This window comes from Sorex araneus, chromosome 1 (genome assembly GCF_027595985.1).
Source record: "Sorex araneus isolate mSorAra2 chromosome 1, mSorAra2.pri, whole genome shotgun sequence".
Classification (NCBI taxonomy): Eukaryota; Metazoa; Chordata; class Mammalia; order Eulipotyphla; family Soricidae; genus Sorex; species Sorex araneus.
In genome coordinates this window covers 366,713,757-366,738,148 of record NC_073302.1, presented here as the reverse complement: position 1 = coordinate 366,738,148, position 24,392 = coordinate 366,713,757, and the positions used below count along the sequence as shown (strand labels likewise).

General features: G+C 46.0%; 1 protein-coding gene across 1 annotated transcript in view; it reads right to left on the bottom strand.

The window, feature by feature from the left end:
- Positions 1–24,392, bottom strand: part of OSBPL3 (oxysterol binding protein like 3) — a 206,793-nt gene that overhangs the window by 100,156 nt on the left and 82,245 nt on the right. Inside the window, exon 3 of the mRNA XM_055143981.1 lies at positions 10,314–10,549. Coding sequence (XP_054999956.1) covers positions 10,314–10,406 — 93 coding nt within the window. The 5' untranslated portion in view covers positions 10,407–10,549. The remainder of the gene's footprint in view (positions 1–10,313; positions 10,550–24,392) is intronic.

Here is a 24,392-nt window from a genome sequence, read left to right as displayed (position 1 = left end):
TTGCTGGGCTCTCCCAGAGGGACGGACGAATCGAACTGGGTCGACCACGTGCAAGGTGAATGTCCTACCCGCTGTGCTATCACTCCAGCCCATGTCACAGTGATGGGGCCTTTAATCATGCACTTGCCCAGAGAGGCTGCAGGAGGCCCACACAGCCTCGCCATGGGGCCATGGGCCATGCACTGCACAACCAGGGTGTGTCCTGGATACTTTTTCACTGTTGTGGGACAAAAGTCCTTCACTGTAAAAGTAAATACAATGAAAAACTTGGTCATGGATTACAAAATTAAAGCGGGGGCCAGAGCGGGTACAGCAGGTAGAGCATTTGCCTTGCACGTGGCCGACCCTAGTTCAATCCCCAGCATCCCATGTGGTCTCCCCAGCACTGCCAGGAGTAATTCCTGAGCACAGAGCCAGGAGTAGCCCCTCACATCACTGAGTGTGACCCAGAAAGAAAAAGAAAAGAAAAGAAAAGAAAAGAAAAGAAAAGAAAAGAAAAGAAAAGAAAAGAAAAGAAAAGAAAAGAAAAGAAAAGAAAAGAAAAGAAAAAAACACTTAAAATGAAATGGCCAGAGCAAGAGTTAAGGCACTGCTTGTACACAGCTGACCCAAGTTCAATCCCTGGCACCACATCTTATCCTCTAGCGCTGCCAGAGTGATTGCTGAGCACCATGGCATCATCATTGTATTGAGCACCCAAGACTCCTGGCTGGAGCTGCCTTCCCTAAACCAGAACCCACAGTAGCCCAGGTCCCAGCTCCTCTATGGCCATAAGACACAATCTTGGGACTGTCTGTGATGGCAGAAAAGGCACGGACTCCCAAGGTGAACCACACAGACAGAAAAGCTCTGCCAGGGGCAAGGAGGTCAGGGGCACAGCCCTGCGTGCACTGGGACAGACTTCACACTCGAGTACCACATGGCCCCCTGGTGCAGCCCCAGAGCCCCATGGGGGGCCGGGTAATGCCTGGCACTGCAGGGCAGAGCAGCACCGTACACTCGGATCCTCGTGCTGAATCTCAGGCCTGGTGGACAAGTATTGCCAGGAAGGGCCCCCTGAGCGCTGCTTGAGAGCTCCCCTCACACCACCACCTCCAGCACCAAAACAAAAAGAGAGATAAGCCACATCAATCTGAAACCCAAAAATCTCTCTTTGATGGTGGGGAAAGCAGGCAGAATAAGAAAACATGTCCTGAAACTTTAACACTAGTTTTGTAAAACGTCAATTCTGGCTAAAATTGGGGGAGAAAATGCATTCAACTCTCCATCCTCTCTAACACAGTTTTAAAGCAACAGTAAGTTCTTTATGTGTGTGTGTGTGTGTGTGTGTGTGTGTGTGTGTGTGTGTTTTGTTTTGTTTTGTTTTGTTTTGGGGGGAGGTCACACTCAATGATGTTCAGGGGTTACTCTTGTCTCGGCACTCAGGAATTACTCCTCGCAGTGCTCGGGGGATGATATGGGATGTTGGAGATGAAATCTGGGTTGGCTGCATGCAAGGCAAATACCCTCCCTGCTGTACTATCTCTCCAGCCTCTAATAAGTTCACAAAAAAGTAGACGATGGCCCTAAATATAAAAGGCGACCCTTATATGATGGAGTCACTAGCTGAAGCAGGAAAAAATGTTGAGGCATCAAGCATTCACCGCAATCTCCCTACAATGTAGCCACAAAACATGCCTGTGGAAACCAAGTCAATAGTATTGCACAGCACAAAAAAGGTCCTGTGTAATCAGTCTGAGAATGCACTCACGCAGCTCAGATCCACACATGCTACTGGAATGAATCTGTGGACACAGCAATAGGAACACTAGGTGAAAAGGAGTGTAGGGCAAGCACATTCCACTCTAATCCCAGCCAGAATTTTGGCCTAAGCAGGGAAATATCCCCATGGGAGGTGACAGTGTGTACGCGTAGCGGCCCTCATAAACTGGAACTCCCAGGGAGCCAAATGCATTAGACTGGAACTTATTTTAGTCTTACTGTATTTTGTTTTTGTTGAGGGCTCAGGGGACGATGCAGTGTTGGGGATGGAGCCCGGGGCTCCTACAAACAAAACATGTGCCCAACCCTTGACACAGTCATTTTCCCCTAGTCATATACATTTTTAAATTTTATTTATTTTTGCTTTTTGGGTCACACCCAGTGATGCTCAGGAGTTACTCCTGGCACTGTGCTCAGGAATTACTCCTGGCGGTGTTGGGGAGACCACATGGGATGCCAGGGACTGAATCCAGGTCGGCCGAGTGCAAGGCAAATACCCTACCCGATGCACTATAGCTCAGGCCCGATATATATTTTTAAATCCCAGAGGATTTTAATTTAATAAAATAAATAACTTTATTACTTATTTTAAATCATAACAATATGAAAGATGTTTTTTATCCTAATCCCTGAAAGAGGAGGAGAGGGTCGTGCACCTTCATGACCTATCCCCTTGAGATGACCTGCAATCTCAAAATGTCAGGACTGTTGTAGGGAGCCAGAGCACGTGGAGCAAAGATGGCGCCGACTCCGGCTGCCCTAGGTAATAAATAACCTCCAGAGCGCGGGCCCCCGGCATCGCCCCCCATGGGGTGATTGGAAGGCAGCCAACTGGCGAGCAACACGTCAGAAGTGAGGGGTCTTCTCTATAAAAAGGGTATCGCTCTGAGGGTCGGGGCCTTCCTCCCCCATTTGTGTAAGTGTGGAGATCTCCAATAAACTGCTGCAGAAGGACCCTCAACCGGTGTCGTCTCTCTTTGCTGGCAAAGGGAAACTGCGACAACGCGATTAACAACTGGTGCCGAAACCCGGGACGCCGGGTAAGTTTCATTCGCACCTTGGGGAAGGCCCCTTCGTTCAGAAGGGAGGGTTCAGAACTGCAGCACGGGATGCCTCGGAGAGGCAGACTATAAGTCTGTCAGAAACCGAGGGGTGACTCGGAGAGGCAGACTACAAGTCTGTCAGAAACCGAGGGGTGACTCGGAGAGGCAGACTATAAGTCTGTCAGAAACCGAGGGGTGACTCGGAGAGGCAGACTACAAGTCTGTCAGAAACCGAGGGGTGACTCGGAGAGGCAGACTAAAAGTCTGTCAGAAACCGAGCGGTCGGAAAGATTAAGCGCGCATGAAAGGGTACCCGGGATTAAAAAAAAAAAAAAAAAAAAAAAAAAAAAAAAAAGATTGCCCGATGGAGGCAAGGGCGAGGGAAGGGGGAGGGGAGAGTTCTCACCCACTCGCAACCAAGGAAAAAGGACCGCCCGGAGGGGGCGAGAATGAGGCGGGAGAGGAGGAGGCCACACCTCCCCCCACAGTTTACACAACTTGCTCTAGGCCGGGTGGGCCGAGGAAAATCTATCCCTGGGGGGATATGGCTGCAGCCAGCCTGAAACCCAAAGAGAGCTCTTCAGAAGACTCCCTTTCGAGCTCTGAAGAAGAGCAAATTCTAGACCAGGAAGCGGCACGCTACAAAGCGGCACACCGCTACGAAGCGGCACGCTATCGCCCCCCTGACCTCTGTAATCGAAACCGAAGCAGCAGAGCGCACTTACCGCGCCCCGTACCCTCGGCTCCCCCGCCCCCGCCGTACGCACGGGGAACGGAAGGAGCCCATGCATCCCAAACATCGTTACTTTCTGCTGACCTACATAGGCAGATGAGACTAGCCTTTCCTGTCTTTGAGGGAGATGGGAATGGAAGAGTTCATGCTCAGGTAGAATTCAATCAGATTAAAGAGTTGGCAGAAGCGGTCAGAAAATATGGGGCAAATGCCAATTATACCATTTCCCTACTTGAAAGACTGGCCCGGGATAGGATGACCCCCCCCCCCTTTTGCCTCTAGATTGCTAGCTTCTTATTAGAAAGAGCCGGATGTACATTGTAGCAACCCCATTGTCAGGGGGACAAGACCAAAGGTAATGTGGACTCCCGTAGGGCAGGTTTAAGAATTTCTGTGTGAATGTACTGCGTTGGGTGCGCACCGAAATGAAAGAGGACCGGTCCGAATGAGTGCAAGAGTGTGATTTGCGCGAGTGCCTTTAGTGTGTGTGTATATTTGTTTCATTATATTTCTTTTAGTTATGCTTATTATTATCAGCAGAGAAGTCAGGAAAATGCAAGATCATGTGGTTGAGTGTTTAATAATATCAGGAATGAAAAAGAGTGTCACTAAGGTGGTCTATCCACCTCAGAAGTAGTCTTGATCTTAAAATTGTAACATCTGACAACTTAGGTTTCAACAACTTTGTCATGGATTGTTTTGCCGGCTTATATCAACAAAAGCGCTTTCTTGACCCGTTTTTAACAAGCAGGAAACTGGCTGGTCAGACAGAGAAACGGGGAGCAATGTTCCCAATCGGCCGACAGGGCTCAATTTGCCCTGGGGACTGCTCTTTCCTTTCTCTGTCTATCAGTTTTTCTCCCTGCCGTTTTTGAAGGGTCAGATCGATCGATCAACTGCAAATGTGTGCATGTGTAGTGGTGTTTTTTAGTCAGTTCATTGTCTGTCTGTCTGTCTGACTGTCCGTCTGTCTGTCTGTCTGTCTGTGGAACACTCGAGTGTTAGAGCTAGTTTGAAGTCATTAATTCTTAGAACTGAGCAAACAAAATCAAGGGAGTCAGAGTGATATGTAGTCCAGCAATTTAAAAGATTTAGGTATCTTTGGAACTTGTTAGATCAGGTTTAAAGAAAGATTTCTAATCAGAATGTGGCGACCACGAAATAACTGATATATGAAAACAGGCTCAAAGAGTAATGCTTAGGTTTAAAATATTATTTTCTAGAGTTGCAATATTGGTTGAAAAACTTATCGTACCTGTGTTTTATTAGATCTCTGAGATTTCCGGTAACAAAACTTTTTAAAGCTACTTAGCTCAGGGTAATGAAGGGTTAATCTTAGATGTCAGTTTGAGAGATTTTTTTTTAAGATTTTCCCTGGGTCTACCCATCCCCCTGCTTTTCCAGCTCAGCAGGCTCTGCCTCAGTCGGACTGGATATGCAGACCCTCCCTCAACAATGAATTCTAATTACAGGTTTGCCCAGCAAATAAGACTTGCTAATCGGGTTTCTTAACTCTTCCAGGTATCTGGTTCTTGCAACTTTGTGAATGAGAAAGGGTCTGGGAAAACAATTGATTCTTATGTTCGCATTAAAATCTGACAAACACACAAAAAAAAGAAATAGTGTGAAACCCCTTGTAGGAGGAAAAGTCTATGCTTATATTTTAACAGATAACACCTACTATGTACTCTGGGTCCTGCTATGGCTTGGCTTCATCTGGAGTAAACTTCATTTTCCTGATAAAGACCCCAAACCACCTCAAACAGACCTCAGCTGGAAGTCACAAGGAAATCTGAGGAAGAAAGAACAGGCCGAATTGGCCTGAGGGTTTAGTCTGGGTTTTACGGTACCAACCTTATCCTGAACCGAGAGAACTTTGTATGCAAGTGTGAGATCCTTAATGTTTTACGGTAATCTATGAGTGTTTTAATCTTTATATTTGTGTTTTCCTAGAAATCAGAATTCTAAGATGTCTCCTGGTTAATTTCTATGTGGAGTGAACCTTTGCCCAATGAATATGTTGTAAGAACTTTAGTTGTGAGCATCTTTAAATTTGTTGAATATCTATAGAACTGACCTAATGCTTTTGAAATAACACTGAAAGTAGTTTTGTCATGTTAAATGAAATGATTGGTAATTTGTGCCCAAACTTGGAAGATCATGTTGTACTAAGTTCAGTAAAAATAAGAGTTTAGACTTGTGGGACTATAAAGAATATAGATGTATGTCTTAAGTCAGAAAGATAATGGATGCAGATATCATCAGTTGGAAAAAGGAAAGAAACTGATCACTGTTTTAAGAAACTCTTTAAATCACATGCAGAATTGTTCTAGTATGTTTTTGGTAGGATCTATGGAAAAGATATTGGATGGATTGTCTGGAACTCCTGTTACAGTGCTCTTAGATTATTGAATTCTTCAAAAGTTGTGGAAAATCAAGTGTTTTTTTTTTAATGGGATTAAATGAATTAGACATGTTTAATTGTACACTGGACTCCCAGTACAGTGCTCTTATTAATGGGAAGTCAAGGTTTTCAACATGGAATTGAATGGGTTAAACATGATGTAAATTGTACACTTTTCCTCTACAGATTTTAGCTTCTTTGACTAGGACCCACAACAAATGGGTGTGTTGCATCTCACTGTGAGTAAAGTGAAATGTTTGCTTTTCTCTTCTTTTGTACCTTCAGTATGTTTTGATGCTTCATGGCACTATGTTGGTTTGCATAAATCCAGATAAAAGTCTTTCCTCTCTGTAATAGGGTCCACCCCTCATGCAGACAGGAAAATCAGTTATGGGGCCCCAAAACCCTCTTCCAGGGAAACAGCAAGGGATTGGTTTAAATGACAGGAGCATGTATTTAACAGGTACTGTTTCAAGTACCCTACAAACCTCAGGGAGACCCTAGAGGCAGGCCGGCTCAAGGAAAGAATGGAAATCATCACTGCTATGGAGAATGAGGAATCCGGAAATCTATGTGACTGACATGGCCTGGCCTACTCTCAGCATCAAGAAAAACCCTGGAAACTAGGATCTCTCCCAGCCCTGAAGAAGGGAGGGGAGGGACTCCTTTCTGCCAGGATGCCTCTATGGCAAATGAGGCTCAAGGTCACCTCCAGTTCAACCTGAAGACCTGAAGCCATCCAGTTCATCGTGGGACATTTATGGCCAGGCCTGGGTAACTCTGACGTGCCACATAAGATTAATGCCGTTATTGGTATGCCTCCTGTCTTTAGCCAACCCCCAGGACTTCTCAGTAAATAATGGGGTACCCCAAATGGAGAGTTCTCCAATCTTGCTGTATTTATGCAAAAGAACAAGTCAGATTTGTTAAGCCATCAGGCAAATTTTAAAATGAAGGTGGAGAGAAAACCATGTTTCTGTAACTTGCTTTTTAAAGAATCAGATTCAAATTCTACAGAGTAATCTAGTAAATGTATTCTAATCTGGATCTAAAAGGTATCCCTTTTGGGTAATTCAGGTATAATGTGTTTTGCTGACTGTAAAGTAAGCAGCCTAGTCTTTGGGACCCAATGTTGAACATGCTGTCACTAGTCTGACCAGGGTATTGGAAGCCAGAGCTTTAGTGGGGGGAACCTCAGCTCAAAGTGCAGAATTAATGCTTTCCCCCAACCTGTCAATTGGCTACAGTGCCAAGTGTGGACATTTAAACTGGTTCTAAGTATTCACTTTTAGTTCTATGAACACAGTCATTTGGAGAGAACTAGAATTTTAACAGCTCTTAATTCTCGTTCCATCATGGGATTAATACCCCATCCAGAGAATACTCATCTAAGATACTCTGCAAAAGAGGAACAATAGGCATTGGAACAAGGTTTTCAAAAGGAAATTGATAAAGGGTTACACTAAGCTTCCAACACAAGTGAAAGCCATCTTTCATGGGAAGGAACTCAGAACTGTGCTTTCTGTTTCATTAATGAATTGTGGGCCTCCTTTCCTAACACTTGTAACTTCAAGGAACTTGCCGAGGAAAGGATTGGCAGATTGACATGCAAATGATCAAACGCTCATATATTCAAGATACGAACATCTACTGCTTCCAATTGATAGCTTTAGTGGATGGATAGCTTTTCCAGTCTGAGAAGTAGCTTGGTGTTTCTATGCCACTAGAAAAATCTGGACATGAGAAGTCATTTTCTATCAACCATGGGTGAAGCAGTTATTCCTTTTTCATTGTATTTATAATAGAAATGGGTATGGCATTACGTTGCTTTGATTTCTGTTGCTTTAACTCTTATGTTTTCTAAGACAGCAAACTATTTTGTCCTTACTAGGTCAGAAAGGACCTTCCACATCTCCAGGGTCTAATCATTTCAAAGTGCCATCCCTCAGTCTAATTGATCTGATCTTTTCTTTCAGATAACTTCAGGATCCCAACCAGTTCATTGCCTGGGGCCCACTAAAACTAAGGTAGCATGAGGTTTCACCCCTTACATAGGCAGAGTCTGCGCCCATCTGTCAGCATGAAGCAGCTTCAGAAGATGGATCACCGACCATTTTCCCCTTAAAGATTTAAGGTGGTGAAATCTCTAGGGGGGAATATGATGTAGACAGGTAGATAGGAAAAGGCCCTTGGCAATGAAAATTGAGATTTAACAGAGTCTCTGGGAAGGAGGCTCTTAAGATGTGCAGATTCAAGAAAACAAAAGACCCGGAATCTCTTTTGGTCCTTGGGCATTCCAACGCCTAACTCAGTTTATTAAAGATCAGGTGAATGCCGTGACCTCACGCAAGGTGGAAGTGTACTATCACCGACTGGTACAAGCCTATCCAGAAGAAGAGTTTGCATGAATTTTGTACAATAGCCTATCCTGCATAATACTGTGCCTTGTTTTTGATTGCGTATAATACCGTGCCTTGTTTTTTGATTGCGTATAAGACCGTGCCTTGTTTTTGACTGAATCTTGGCAGAGTGTAAGCTGGCGTAGGTGATGATGCCTAGTCTTTTTAGATCGTTTAGTCCCAATGGTTGCTCAGCCTAGGTGGTCTGTCCCCCCGCCGGAGGCATCGCTGCTTTAAATCAAGCTGCTCAGTGCTTTTTTTATGCTGAGTGTAGCCCCTGCACACTCGGGATCTGTGAATCCATTGCACGAGTCTGGGTGCACCGGCAATGGTCTCAGGGAAGGGTGTCAGACTAGATGGTACTGCACTGGGTCTCTCTCCTCCCTGACCCAGGGCGACGAGCCGCTTGCATAGGGCCGCCGTCGAAATTTTGCCCTGCCTGGAAAAGCGGACGGCGGGACAGGAGGAGCCTCATGGGATCCTGAAGAGGGACCCGTTGAGGCCACCTCAGTCCCTGATATTTTTACAGGCAGTGGTGTCCGTCGCCCCCTTTCTCGCAGAGACCGGCTCCTTAGTAAAGAGATAAGGGGGAGTTGTAGGGAGCCAGAGCACGTGGAGCAAAGATGGCGCCGACTCCGGCTGCCCTAGGTAATAAATAACCTCCAGAGCGCGGGCCCCCGGCATCGCCCCCCATGGGGTGATTGGAAGGCAGCCAACTGGCGAGCAACACGTCAGAAGTGAGGGGTCTTCTCTATAAAAAGGGTATCGCTCTGAGGGTCGGGGCCTTCCTCCCCCATTTGTGTAAGTGTGGAGATCTCCAATAAACTGCTGCAGAAGGACCCTCAACCGGTGTCGTCTCTCTTTGCTGGCAAAGGGAAACTGCGACAACGCGATTAACAGACTGTGGCAAAAAAAAATCATTTGTCAAAAAAGAACAGATCTGGGCAACAGGAAGCAGGACTGAGAGGTGGCCAGCTTCCTGCCCCTGCTGTGTTTAAGTGGAGAGACCGGTATGATGTGTCAGAAATGCGGGAACATGTCTGAGGCGGGAGGTTGCTTAATTGTTGCTTCCAAATTTGGAACAAAGGAGTCTGGGCAATAGTCAGGCACAGGCGACCCCTGGGGCAGGGCAATGCCCACACAGCCAGCAGGGCCTTCGAGGGCTCCGAGGCTGGACAGGTTGCAAAACCCTGGGCTCTGTGACAGCTCTCTCTCTCTCTCTCTCTCTCTCTCTCTCTCTCCCCACTTAACTGAAAGTGGAAGAAGTATAATTATTGTGTCTTGCTGCCACCGATCTAAAACCTAGCAAATTCTGCCAACAGATTTATTAGCAAAGAAACCATGAAGCAACATATAATTAGTTGACAGTTATTTCAGAGTTGATGGTCCTGTTTTTTGGGTTTCTTCCTGCTTCAGTCCTTGGACCGTTCCTCTGTTCACTATGCCCTTATGGTCTAGGGGAAAGAGGCAGGTAAGATTTCTAAGAGGGAAGGCTGTCATCGACGTTCGGTGAAAGGAAGGAAAAGACGGGCGGAGGGGGGGCAGTGGGTTATAATTACTGGAAACGTGATTGTTCTGTTTCGGTTAGCAGGCGTCAAGGAAAGGTGTGGGTTTGCAGTCGGGCGGAGCACTGATTTCTTGACTTCTTACTCTGCTCTTACTACTGTGTGTCCTTGGGCAAGCAGCTCCCTGGGTCTGACTCACCTTCCTCACAGTGAAAACGGGGGCATTAACATCTGTGTTGGAGCAGAGTGGCAAGAATCGAATAAAATAATGCAGAGAGCTCAATCCACCCTTCCCAACTTGGGTAAGGTGCCCAAGCAGCATTACCTAGCATCTGAAATTTACTCTTCTCACAGAACGCTGCACTGATGGTGGGCAAACGCTCTGAAGCCGAGCGCGAGGGTCTCCCACAGATCCATGCATTTCAAATGTGCAAAATTCTGGGGGGGTGGAAATTTGCACAACTTTACCTGCCGACTTCCCTGCTTCGAGGAGCAGCTGCTGGTGCTCCGGGAAGGCGAGACCAACTTTTGGGACACCCCGAGGCTCTTCTCATCACTCATCGTGAGCTGGTGGTCACTGGGCCTCCACACAGTCAAAGGCCATCAGAAGGGAGTAGCGCAGAATATGGACGGTCCACACGGGCTGGAGCTCGGCTTATATTGAATCCACGTTCAAAGCATTTTAGATGAGCTGGAGGAAATTCCTAAATACCAACAAACGAAGAATTAGCAGGAAAGCCAGAGACATCTTCTCTAACAATCTGCCTGAAAGGAGGCAAAAATGCCTGCCCTTAGAAGCAGGCTGTGGGGGTAGGAGGGAGACTGGGGGCACTGATGGAGCGTAGTGGACACCGGTGAAGAGATTGATGTTGGAAACGTTGTATGCCTGAAACTCAAGAAAAACTTTGAAACTACCGAGTGTATCCTGCCCACATGACAGAGCCTGGCAAGTTACCCGTGGCGTATTTGATATGCCATAAACAGTAACAAGAAGTCTCATAATGGAGACGTTACTGGTGGCCGCTCGAACAAATCGATGAACAACGGGATGACAGTGCTACAGTGCTACAGTGCAACAATTAAAATGTAATAAATAATTTATTCACAATACAAATGACAGGGCCGCAGTGATAAGTAATGAAGGAAAAGACACTTTCTCCTCTCTCTGACTGGAAATGATGGGGGTTTGCCTATAGCTCTGCAGTCTGACAGGCACATGAACATCACTAAGAAAATTTGAGTCCAGAGGCCAGAGTGGTAATACAGTAAGTAGGGTGCTTGCCTGGCACACAGCCCACACAGGTTTGATCCCAAGCACCCCATCCCATTCCCTGAGCAACACCAGGAGTGAACCCTAAGTGCAGAATCAAGATTAAATCCTAAGAATAGCCAGGTGTGGCCCCCAAAATGAAACAACAACAAAGGAAGGAAGGAAGGAAGGAAGGAAGGAAGGAAGGAAGGAAGGAAGGAAGGAAGGAAGGAAGGAAGGAAGGAAGGAAGGAAGGAGGGAGGGAGGGAGGGAGGGAGGGAGGGAGGGAGGGAGGGAGGGAAAGAAAAAAAGAAGGAAAAAGAAAGATTTATTAATTTTGGGTCCAGACTCATATATACACATTAATAATCACAACTTGAAAACCCATCCCAAGTCACAGTGAGATACCACTTCATTCCCCCTAGGATAGCTACAAAGAAATCAGCAACTCAAAATAAACAGAATATAACAAATGCTGGAAAGGTTGGGAGGTCATTTCTTTCATGCACTTTAGTTAGGCAGATTCTCGTCAAGTCAAGCATAAAATTATTGTATGATCCAGAGGTATGAGAGATAGTACAGCAGGTAAAGTGTTTGCTTTGCATGTGGCTCACCCAAGTTCCATCGTCAGAATGCCACAGCATCCCTGAGCCCTGCAGCAGTGATCCCTGAGTGCAGAGCCAGGAATAAGCCCTGAGCACTGTCAGGTGAGGCCCCAATACAAACAAAACACCAGGCAGCATTCCAAGATAATAATCGTAGGGCTGGAGAGATGGTACAGTGGGCAAGTACTCGCCTTGTATGCTGCCAACCTAGGGCGATCTCCCGTACCCCGTAAGGTGCCCCCTGAGCTCCACAAGGAAAGGCCCTTGAGCTCAGACTCAGGAGTTAGTGCTGAGCACTGCTGGGTATGGTCCCCGAACCAAAGAGTCTTTCTTATAGTAACCGTTCAACAGCCGTGTTGGCTGTTGCTATATGTGAGGAAATAAAAAGAAACATCAGATGATGAAGAGGGGTTGCTGTGAGCATGATGACGGACCCCCGCCGTGGGGGTCTCATGGCAGCTAGGGTGGCTGTTTGTGCACCAAAAGTGGTCCTGACCGTTGACCCTGGTGCTGACCCCCAGTGGCTCACACTTGGATGTGCCACACTTGGATGGGCAGACTGTACTGCCAAATATGTATAACAGGTTTTTGAACTGGGTTGGTAAAAAGAAAAGAAAAAACTGCTATATAGTTGAAAATTAAATTACTGGAGCGAAAGCACAGTGGGTAGGGCATTTGCCTTGCACGCAGTCGACCCAGGTTCGTTTCCTCTGACCCTCTTAGAGAGTCTGGCAAGCTACCGAGGGTATCCCACCCACACGGCAAAGCCTGGCAAGCTCCCTGTGTGTTGGCGAATTCGATATGCCAAAAACAGTAACAAGTCTCACAATGGAGACATTACTGGTGCCTGCTCGAGCAAATTGATGAGTAACAGGACGACAGTGCTACCACATTGAAAATTAAATTACTTATTGTTCATTATTGAACAATAAATTACTTATTGTTCATTACTCTGTTGTGAGTAAAGGCTCACAATGGAAACATTACTGGTCCCCGCCTGAGCGAATCGATGAACAATAGGACGACAGTGCTAAGAGCTACAGTGCATTATTTAATGGTGAGAAACGTTAATGGGTCAAAGGCTGAGATCCTGGGGAAGGGGAGGTAGGAGGGGCAGAGTGTCAAGAGTGAAGAAAGGAGAGGCAAAAACAAAGCTACATTAAAGGAAAACAATAGAGTCCCATGAACTCCGAAACTGCCACACTCAGAGCCTTGTCCAGAGGCCCTGGGAAAGGGCTCCTTTATCGGCCATCCTGCTCAGTTTCAGTCGGAAGCAACCAAGGGCAGGGCTGGGGGCCAAGTCCTTGCTCTCCAGTTACTTCATTTATTTGGGTGGGGCTGGGTGTGGGGAGAGCTTGGACCACACCTGGTGGTGCTCAAGGCTTACAGCATCCAATTATCTCACCCTTCATTTTTTTTCCCCCTTGTATCTCTCCCTTATTTCTTATGAAACCGAAGTCACACTGGGCTAGAGATAGTACAGCGAAGGGTAGTATAGGGGGTGTTGCACGAAGTCCACCCACGTTCCATCTCTAGCAACTCATATGGTCCCCGACCACTGAGTGTATAGCTAGGCATAACCGCTAAGCAATCACCAGGGGTTTGGCCCAAAAACCAGGGGCAGTGGAGAGAGAGAGAGCGAGAGAGAGACAGAAAGAAAGAGAGAGCCTCACATCATAAAATGAACAAATCTTAAAACCTAGAGACAGTTGTATGAAATTTCACCTTAGCACTGGCAGCTCCAGGGAAGATTCCAGCACCTGCCGCCACTGCTCTGACTGGCAGGAGCGAATCCTGTGCAGAAGCTGAGGGTCCAGCAACATCCCCTCTGCCCGTGTTCTCAGCCAGACCTCAGCTTCTGCACAAGCATTCAGATCCATTCAGATATGCACCACTTGTGCCTCTGAGATAAACCAGGTCTGCTGTCACTTGGGTTGCAAAGGTGAAAAACTGATTGGTCAGCTGAAAGTCTAAAGAACACAAGACACAGGAACCCATTCCCATCTCAGGGGAAAAAAGAAGTGCAAGTTCTGTCAAGAATGGGGGAGAATAAAGCCAACCCTGGTGGCAACGAAGGCTGGCCTTAAGATCTATTTCAGCTGGGGCTGGAGAGATAGCACAGCAGGTAGGGTGTTTGCCTTGCACGCAGCCGACCCGGGTTCGAATCCCAGCATCCCATATAGTCCCCTGACCACCGCTAGGAGTAATTCCTGAGTGCAGAGCCAGGAGTAACCCCTGTGCATTGCCGGGTGTGACCCAAAAAGAAAACAAAACAAGATCTATTTCAGCAAACCTGAGTTATAAAAGAATACAAGTTTGTCGAAACATGCAAAGACACACACACATGCACAGAATGAAGTAGACTTAGAGTTGGACCTCAGTATGTGTGTTTGGTTTGGTTTTGAGGGCCACATCAGTGGTACTCAGGGCTGACTTCTGGCTCTGTCAGTGCTCAGGGATCACTTCTGGTTTCTGGTGCTGCTCTGGGGGACCATACGCAGCATCATCTCATGAGTTCCTGATCTCAACATAAAATGGTACATTCTCTCTCTCTCTCTCTCTCTCTCTCTCTCTCTCTCTCTCTCTCTCTCTCTCTCTCTCTCCCTCTCTCTCTTGTTTTGTTTTCTGAGCCACACCAACCATGCTCAGGGATTACTCCTAACTAACCACTCAGGAATTACTCATTACTCCTGGTGTGACATGTACAGGGGACCAAATGGGATGCCAAGGATCAAACCTGGGTTGGCAGCATACAATCCTAAAGTATCACTGTATCACTGTCATCCTGTTGCTCATTGATTTGCTCGAACGGACACCAGTAACGTCTCCATTGTGAGACTTGTTACTGTTTTTGGCATATCAAATTTGCCACAGGTAGCTTGCCAGGCTCTGCTGTGCAGGCGGGATATTCTCGGTACCTTGCCGGACTCTCTGAGAGGGTCGGAGGAATCAAACCCAGGTTGACCACAAAGGCAAACACCCTACCCACTGTACTATCGCTCCAGACCACTTAATACACATTCTATGCCCCTTAAAAATGTATGAACAGGGGCCGGAGCAATAGCACAATGGGTAGGGCGTTTGCCTTGCACACGGCCGACCTGGGTTTGATCCCCGGCATCCCATATGGTCCCCCAAACACCGCCAGAAGTAATTCCTGAGTGCAGAGCCAGGAATAAGCCCTGAGCATCACTGGGTGTGACCTAAAAAGCAAAAAAAAAAAAAAAAAAAAAAAAAAGTATGAACACCCTGATCTTCAGGACCTTTTTTTTTTTCAAACAAAAGAAATGGTGGGTCATGAGGACTAAAGGAGGAAAAGAAGACAAAGTTTTGAACTGGACTAGAATAGACATCCAACAGCTGTTAGCGCCTTTCCCTCTCCCCCAGCTTCCCCAAAAGCAGCATAGGCAGCAGGAGATAAGATCCTCTACTCCTCCTGCAACCGAAAACAAATGACTCTAGGGAGTTTTAAAACATTTTTGTCTTTCAACGTTTAACATTTCCCTAAATATGTAACACCAGTGTGAACAGATTTTTAAGCATTGTGCTTACTTGGGAGCAAGACACAGGCAAAACGAGAAAAATCGCATTATTCACCATCACTGGCTAGTCATCCACCCCCTTTTTTAGAGGACAATTTAATATTAACTAGTGGATTGGAAACAGTATCGTAGAACACGGCTATTTATTAATCCATGCGGCCTGGGGGCTGCTCCCACACACTTGGCTGTGTCTTGCTTGAGAAACAGGTTTTGCTTCCATCCTTGGACACAAGTTTCAGGCAAACCAGAGGGCATTGAGTTCCAACTCATTTCCAATTTCCAATAAAATGTGAAGAAAAGCTGTGTCCTGAATTAACACCAAAATTAAAATTATAGTGGAATACCCATTTTCTGGTCTTCTATATTCCTTGGTAAAAGTATTCACGCAGCCGGAGAGCTGGAACAGGGTTAAAGGCGCTTGCTTTCCATGCCCCGAACCTGGTTTGATCCTGGACCCCTGAGTATCGCCAGAGGTGGCCCCAAACCCCATCACCACCAGTAAATAGAAAAGAAAAAGGTTAAGTCCCGAATACGTTTTTGATATTGTTTTTAAAATATCCTCTAAGACTAACACCTAAGGGACAGTTGAAATGAGGGTCAGGAGGACTACCCCACAGCTTGGAAGCTGATCTCATGCACTGGGGGAAAAGGTAGCTGGGATGGAGAGAGGAGCATTAAGTACACGATGGTTTGGAGGGATCGCTCGGGATAGTAGATGCTTGCTGAAAGTAGACTATGGACCAAACACAATGGCCGCTTGTTACCTGTATTGCAAACCATAACACCCCAAAAGACAGAGAGAGTAAGAGGGAATGAGCCTGCCACAGAGGCAGGAGGTGGGAACAGGTAGAGGTGAGGGTGGGGGGATACTGGGAACATTGGTGGTGGAGAATGGGAACTGGTGGAGGGATGGGTACTTGAACATTGTTTGATTAAAACGCAATCATGAATGTTTGTAAGTCTGCAAATGTATCTCAGGTGATTCATTAAAATAAAATTTAAAAAATAAAATAAAATAGGTGGCTGGAGTGGTAGTACAGCAGGTAGGGCATTTGCCTTGCATGTGGCCGACCTGGGTTCGATCCCTGGCATATCAGATGGTCCCCCAAGCACCACCGGAAGTAGTTTCTGAGTGCAGAGTCAGAAGTAACACCTGAGAATCACTGGGTGTGACCCAAAAAGCAAAATAATAATAATAATAATAATAGTAATAATAAATACCCTCTGAATTGCCTGATTTCCAAAATGTTACTTTGCCAAAATCAGAGTTTTAGTTATTTGGCTCTTGTCCCCACAGGTGACCAGAAAATTCTGAAAGTGGGTTGCAATCCCGGTGCGTGGGCAGCTGACCAAAGTCACTGTGACACGCTGGTGGCCTTCCTTCACTTTCACACCACTGGCCTCATCCGAGGACTCTGAGAACTGAAGCCAGGATCAAAGATGCTCAACCCCATCTCCCTTCCTAAGGGGCAAGCCCTGCCTCTTTTTCCTGGATTCTGGGAAGACAGGGTGAAGAAGTCTAGAGAGCCAGAGGCCTCATCTCACAGAACAGGCTTTCCTACCCCAGCACGATTCACACCACATGCCAAGGCATCCAACTGCCCTTCTCAATTCCCACATTCAGGGCAGAATCTGTCACTGCTAAGACCAATCCAACCACAGATGACAGGCTCATGGCACAGATCTGAAATGTGGCAGCTCCTATGAGACCACACAAAAAGAAAAAGAAAAGAGGCATGACAACAGCATCAGGCTCTAAATGGGTGCTTGAACCATGTGCTGCCTCCCACTGAGGAAACAGACTGAGAAAAACAAAAATTTTGGCCAATGGGGCCAGAGCAATAGTACAGCAGGTAGAGCATTTGCCTTGCATGAGGTCAACTCCCAGCACTCCATATGATCCCCCAAACCCCACCAGTAGTGATCACTGAGCACAGAGCCAAAAGTCAGCCCTGAGCATTGCCAGGTGTGGCCCCCCACCAAAAATTTAAAAGCCAAGCCAAAACAAAATACTAGCCAGTCACTATAAAGAATCATGAGACTGAAGAGGGAATTCTAACCCATCTTCTTACCCAAAGCAAGAATCCCTTCTATAGCATGGCTAGATCCCCCAGTTTTATGACTTCCCATGACAGAAACGGGACGCTGCTTCTATTTTTTCAATTCTCTTTGCTTTAGGGGCACTCAGTCTTTCCAGACCCTAACAGTTCTCTTGGACTCTGATATTGAGGAACGGTGAAGAAGCTTACCTTGCCCATAGATGACCCAGGTTTAATCCCTGGCACCACATGTGGTCCCCCAAGCTCCTCCAGGAGTGATCCCTGAGTGCAGAGCCAGGAGTAAGCCTGGAGCACTGCCCATAAAAACCAACGAAGCTGGACCTCCCTCTCTTTGAACAGGACTCCTATGCCTTTAAACGGAATTCAGCTCTAAAATTTCTCATTTTCTTTTGCTGTTGCTGTTATTAAATCTTCTCACAATAATTTGACACATGAGTCCAGACTGTGAAAAGATACTTCTGAGTCTGGCCATCATTCTCTGATGCCAACCGAGTTCACTGGACATGTGAATTCTGTCTTCACAGAAGTAAATCATGCTTGGAGATTTCCTAAGGAGAAAAACATCAAGGACCAGAAATCTTCACCATCGCTTGATGTTCACTTGCTTGCTAATTAGCATTTCTGGATCCAAATTTGCCAACTCATTGTGAATTCCTCGAGTGGTGCAGTCAGTCCCGTCCTCTAAATACCCATTCCACCTTCTTCAAAGTCTCCTGGGCCCTCATATGAAAGCAGATTTAGGCTGAAGTGATAGTACTGAAGGTAAAGAATTGCCTTGCACAAAGCTGACCTGGGTTCCATCCCTGGCACTACATATGGTCCTCCAAGCCCACCAGGAGTGGTCCCTGAGCCCAAACCAGGAGTAAGCCGGAACACTGCCAGGTAAACCCCCAAGGCCCCCAAAATGCAGATTTGAAAATACTGGGACTTGGCTCGACTTTCTTTCCTGAATGAGGCTTGATCCCTAGCACTACATGGTCCCTGGAGCACTGCCAGGGGTGACCTACCCAAGGTATGTTTGAAAAGCCATCCACATCAGTCGTTTCCAATCCTTCTTATCTTACCCACACACAACCAATCCTTCTATCTGTGTAACTGTGATGAGCAGAGATAGTAGAAAGCTAAAGGAATCAATCTTTTATTATCTGAGGCTGGTAGATTTCAAAGAGCAAACCAGCAAATTTAGCATCATACCAGAACTTGTTAGAAATACAAATCCTCAGGCCCTACCACAGGCCCACTTGGGGCCTCAGTTACTGAACTGAGGGTGGGATCCAGAAATCTGATTTTAAAAGTTCTTTATTTGCTTGTGTTTTGTTTTGTTGGGGGGCCACCCTTGTCATTCTGCTAACTCAGAAACCACTCCCTGGTGGTGCTCGATGGACCACATGGGATACTGGGGTTAAACCTGGGTTGGTCACATGCAAGGTAAGCACCCTACCTGCCATACTATTGCTCCAGCCCCTTATTTGAACAAGTTCTTCAGAGGATTTTGGGGGGTCAGAGGAGGAGGGAGGCTTGGACCACACCCAGCAGTGCTGCAGGGCTATTCACAGCTCTGTTCTCTGGTTTTTGTTCCCGGTGGTGATCAGGAGACTATGAGGTACCAGGCATCAAACCCAGGCTTCTCCCATGCAAAGCATGTGCTCAATCCATTAAGCTTTCTCGCTGCTCCATCCCCAAACAAATTAAGTCTTTAACTTCATTTGATGTTTTGTTTTCTATCGTTTGCAGTGCTGGGAATGAAACCCAGGTTTCATGGCTGCAAGGCCATTGAGTCACATCTTGAAACCCCCTTGAGGCAATTCTGATGCACAAGTTCAAGAACCATTACCATGGCTAATATTTTGCCCATGGCACAGAATTTTGAGGCCTCTTGAGAGAGAGAGAGAGAGAGAGAGAGAGAGAGAGAGAGAGAGAGAGAGAGAGAGAGAGGGAGAGAGAGACAGAGACAGAGACAGAGAGAGACAGAGAGAGAGAAGAGAGAGAGAGAGAGAGAGAGAGAGAGAGAGAGAGAGAGAGATCGTTCAGAATCAGGGGATTGGAAGTGTTCCTGAACACTTTTAAAGGTTTTTATTTTGGGTGGCTTGGGGAACACATCTGGCACTGCTCAGGGCTGACTCCTGGCTCTGTGCTCAGGACTGACTCCTAGCTCTGTGCTCAGGGCTGACTTCTGGTAGGGTTCAAGGGGCCGTGTGTTCATTGCGCTGGTGATCAAAGCCCAGTCAAGTGTGTTCAAGGCACTTTCTCTCCAGTTCAAGATTTTATCCTTTTTTTTTTCCTTTTTTTGATATCATCTTTTCTTACAGCTGCATAGTATTCCATTGTGTATATACCACAACTCTTTATACACTTATCTGTCACTGAAAATCTGTGACCCTGAAGTCTTTTCCAAGGAAAACTGTCTTGCTGCTTAGCTGCTCCTTGAAGTCTGCGATGGCAACATGTGCTTTCTCCTCCCTTGTTTCCTCTTCTGGCAAACATTCTCAGAGGTTCTCAGACGGTTGACCAGAAACTGGAAAGAGCTGCACAGCCATGTGCAATCCTGCTAAGGTCCCCGTGGACGTGGAGGGTGGGCAGAAGTCTAGCATTCTCCCCTCCTCACTAGGAATCTGAATTTCCTAAGACACTAACTGCTGGGTGAGAGAGAGAGAGAGAGAGAGAGCTGAGCGCATGCCTTTCCTGTGGCAGGTGCCAGTTCGATCTCCAGCATGGCTGGGAGCAATCTCCCAGCAGGGAGCCAGGAGTAACCCTGAGCACCACCAAATGTGGCCCAATTAGGGCTGGAGAGATAGTACTGCAGGTAAGGTGCTTGCTTTGCATGTAGCTGATCTGGGTTCCATCCCCGCATCCCATATGGTCCCCCAAGTCCACCAGGAATGATTCCTAGTACAAAGCCCCTCACTGCAGCTAGAGCAGCTCAGCTGGCCGTCTGAGCTGACCAACTCAGGTGGCTGAGTTGTGGGTCTGCATTATTCTTATCTTCATGGAGGTTGATTTTTTTTCTCTATTTTCTTCTTTCTTTGGCACTGTCTTCTGAGTCGTGTCCAAGGTATACAAAGAAAAAAAATGTATACACACAATAATCAACTGGACTGGAGCGATAGCACAGCAGGTAGGGTATTTGCTTTGCACACAGCCAACCCGGGTTCAATTCCTCCGTCCATCTCAGAGAGCCCAGCAAGCTATCGACAGTATCCCACCCGCATGGCAGAGCCTGGCAAGCTACCCGTGGCATATTTGATATGCCAAAAACAGTAACAACAAGTCTCACAACGGAGGCGTTACTGGTGCCCGCTCGAGCAAATCGATGAACAACAGTACAACAATGCTACAGTGCTACAATAATCAACCAACCCACTCCTTAATATTGGTAAATTTTATAGAGTATTATAATAATTAAGACTACAACCTCTGATTCAAATAGAGGCAGGAGAGATGGTATAGATGCTAAGATGGTTTAGCCTTACATGCAGCTGACCCTAGTTTGGTCCCTGGCACAGCATATGGTCTCCCAAGCACTTCCAGGAGTAATCCTTGAGCATGGGACCAAGAATAAGCTCTGAACACTTACTGGGTATCTGAACAAAGGACAACAAAATGCATGGCTCAAAAGGCAAGCTGTCAGGTGTTCTAATTCCCTGGACTCCATTTAACGTGTGGAAATAACCGTAGGGTGTCCAGGAAGGAGGCATTATCATGATTAGATGGACTGATCCACATAAAAGCATATGGCAGGGAGCAGGCAGTCCCTTGTTGCTGATGCAAAACGTAGTTGTCGGAGTAGGTGTACAACATCCAAAAAGCTGCTTTTCTCTCTCAAGCAGAAAATAAAAAGAGCTGAAGTCCATATTCCCATCATCCCAAACCAACACCCTGACTTACACCACTGACACAGCCACTGTCTTTCTTGCTTTTAAAGATGTTTGTTCCAGAGACCCTGAAATAAAGCTCCCAGAAGAGAGCGCTATAGACATCCTGATCCTGAGTCAGGCTGTCTTCACTGGGGCAACTCGGAGGGGGGCGGGTTGAGTTTCCCTCCCTGACCCAAGCAGAATCCCAGCAGCCAAAGACATCCAGAACCCAACCTCCACCATGTTCAAGGCCGTTCTCCACACACTCAGATGAGCCTCACCCACGAGGGAACCTGCAGAAAAACCTGGGAATGCGGGACCCAGAACTGAGATCTCCAAGCTCGCTCAGAGTGGGACAGGGCCTCTTCCCCACAGCTCCCTAGTTTTCCAGTCACTCCCACAAACTGCCCCAAGCACCATATAATCTCATCAACAGACAAGATCCAGAGACTCTGAAATAAAGCTCCAGGAAGAGAGCACCATAGAATGTCCTGGACCTCTTATGCTCTAGCCCAGCACTGTATCAAAAGTAGCACACATTTGTTTGGGTTTAACATACATGCTTGTAATCTCTTATACAAGGGCTTAAAAGGCTCCAGGATGAAATACAACAACCTTCACACAATTTCCTCTTATGGTGGTGGGAAGGTGCATGGTGGTGGGACTGATGCTTGTTTACTACTTTTTTTTCTTTTTGGGTCACACCTGGCAATACACAGGAGTTACTCCTGGCTCTGCACTCAGGAATTACCCCTGGAGGTGCTCAGAGGCCCATATGGGATGCTGGGAATCGAACCCAGGTCGGCCGCGTGCAAGGCAAATGCCCTACCCGCTGTACTATGGCTCCAGCCCCAAGGTGTTTGAATATTAAATGTAAAGAACTACTGTGAACAACTTTATAAAAATAAAATAAAATTAATAAACAAAAAGAAATTTGTGAAATAAATAATACCATACTGTACATTTCTTTCTGCAGCACGATTATTTTTACTCAAAGTTATTGCACACAACACATACATACTGGCTCATTTTTTTAACATAGTTCCACAGTCAAACTGTGCCTTGTTCAATTTTCCTTCCCTGGGGCTGTTTTCGATCCTTTGCTGTTCTAACGCTGCTGTCAGATTTGATCCTTGCATGGCTGTGCCAGGATTTCCTTCTCAGTTAAGGCATAACTGAATTAGGGGCACCACAGAATGAATCAATATTAGTCCAAAAGGCAAAATGATCACCAAAAGAAGTCTAGTGAAATCCATAGCCATAAAGACCTGCAAGCTTTTCTTCAACTTCTCAAGCAGATTTCTAAAGATCTATTCTCTTGACAACTTTCAGATAGATAATACTGTAATAATACTATAGTTCATGTGATAACCACAAGTTTGTGCCACCTTTGCCCATTTTCACACACAAACCTTTGGCAAGCACCAATCTGTACCTATGAATATGCATTTGATTAAAAAGTATTCTATATAAGTGAGATCACACTGTATTTCTTTTTTTGTCTCACTTATTTCATTTAACTCAAGGTCCTAAAAGACCCTCCATGTTAGCAAATTTCCTTCTTTTTATGAGTAGCTAAACATTCCATACACACATGCATGCATACATACACATACAGTACATATTCTTTTGTTTGTTTATCCCTGGATGAGTACTGAGGTTGCTTCCACATCTTGGTAATTGTAAATAATGTTGCAATAAGCATGGGGAAACACATATCTTTCAAGTTTTATTTCCTTTGGGTACACACCCAGAAGTAAAATTTATAGATTGTGTGGCAGCTCGGTTTTTAAATTTTCGAAGAAACTCTTTGATGTTTTCCTCAGTGGCTATATCAACTTACATTCGCACCAAGAGGCCCCAGGGTTCCTCTTAATCCACAAGCTTGTGGAGACTTGTTATTTCCTGTATTTCCCATACAATCATTCTCAAAGCTATGAGATGATGTCAATACATGGTGGTTTTAGTTTGCATTTCCCTAAAAATACTGAGTGCTCCTTAGAATGATTTTCTAAATAAGTGAACTATCCTTGGGGCTGGAGTGATAGCACAGCGGGGAGGGCGTTTGCCTTGCACGCAGGGGACCTGGGTTCGATTCCCAGCATCCCAAAGGGTCCCTTGAGCACCACCAAGGGTAATTCCTGAGTGCAGAGCCAGGAATAACCCCTGTTCATCGCTGGGTGTGACCCAAAAAGCAAAAAAAAATAATAATAAATAATAAGTGAACTATTCTATTGACAGGCAGAATTACTGTAACTGTTTTGTTTTGTTTGTTTTTGTTTTGTTTTGTTAGCTTATTGGGGATTAAGGTCACATCCAGTAGGGCTGAGGGATCACTCCTGGTAGTGCTTGGAGGGCCATATAAAATACCGGAGAGTGAACCCGGGGTCAGCTTCATGCAAGCAAGCACCCTACCCGCCATACTGTCTGTCTAGCCCCTCAAAGATACCTGTTAGTGAAGAAAGGGAACAAGATGAGGAAAGAATGGCTAAGAGAGTGTAGTGCTTCAAATAAATTGCCTGGGTTTAATATCAGCACCACATGGCCCTTGGAGCAACTCCCTTGCAGAGCCAGGAATAGGCCCTGAGCACCACCAAGTGTGGCCCCAAATCTAAAAAAAAAAATTTTTTTTTTCAAATTAAAGTGAAAAAGAATCATCGAAGCATCACTGGCTTCTACTGTCATAATTTTCAAGGTAACAACATTATAGTGAGATGATGCCACACTGATCTCAACCAAAGGTCAAGGTTCCACCCACCTTTGTTCTTGCCTCCACCTTGGAAAGTTCCTCCAACCTCCAAAGAGCATTTCAAGTCTCACTTTCTCCGTGAAACCTTTTCTAAAGCCTTCTGGTAGCGCCCCTCTTTTGAAGCCTCCACATTTTTGTTCTCTCAGAGAGGAAGTCATGTTTTCTGCATTTTGCTCCATTTGTCATAGTCTGACCACTAAAGGTTAGATCTATGTCCCCTCCAAGGACTGCATTTTACTCATATTTACATTCTGTGACAAAGAAACTTACAAGTATCAGGAGCAATTGTGTGTGTGTGTGTGTGTGTGTGTGTGTGTGTGTGTGTGTGTGTGTGTGGACAGGTTTGCAACAAAACACCCACAGATGTGCTCAAGGCTTACTCCTGACCCAGTGCTAAAGGGTCAGTCAATGTTCAAGGGACCACATGTGGTGGCTGAACTGGGGTTGGGCACACGCAAGACAAGTGACTTAAACTCTATACTATCTCT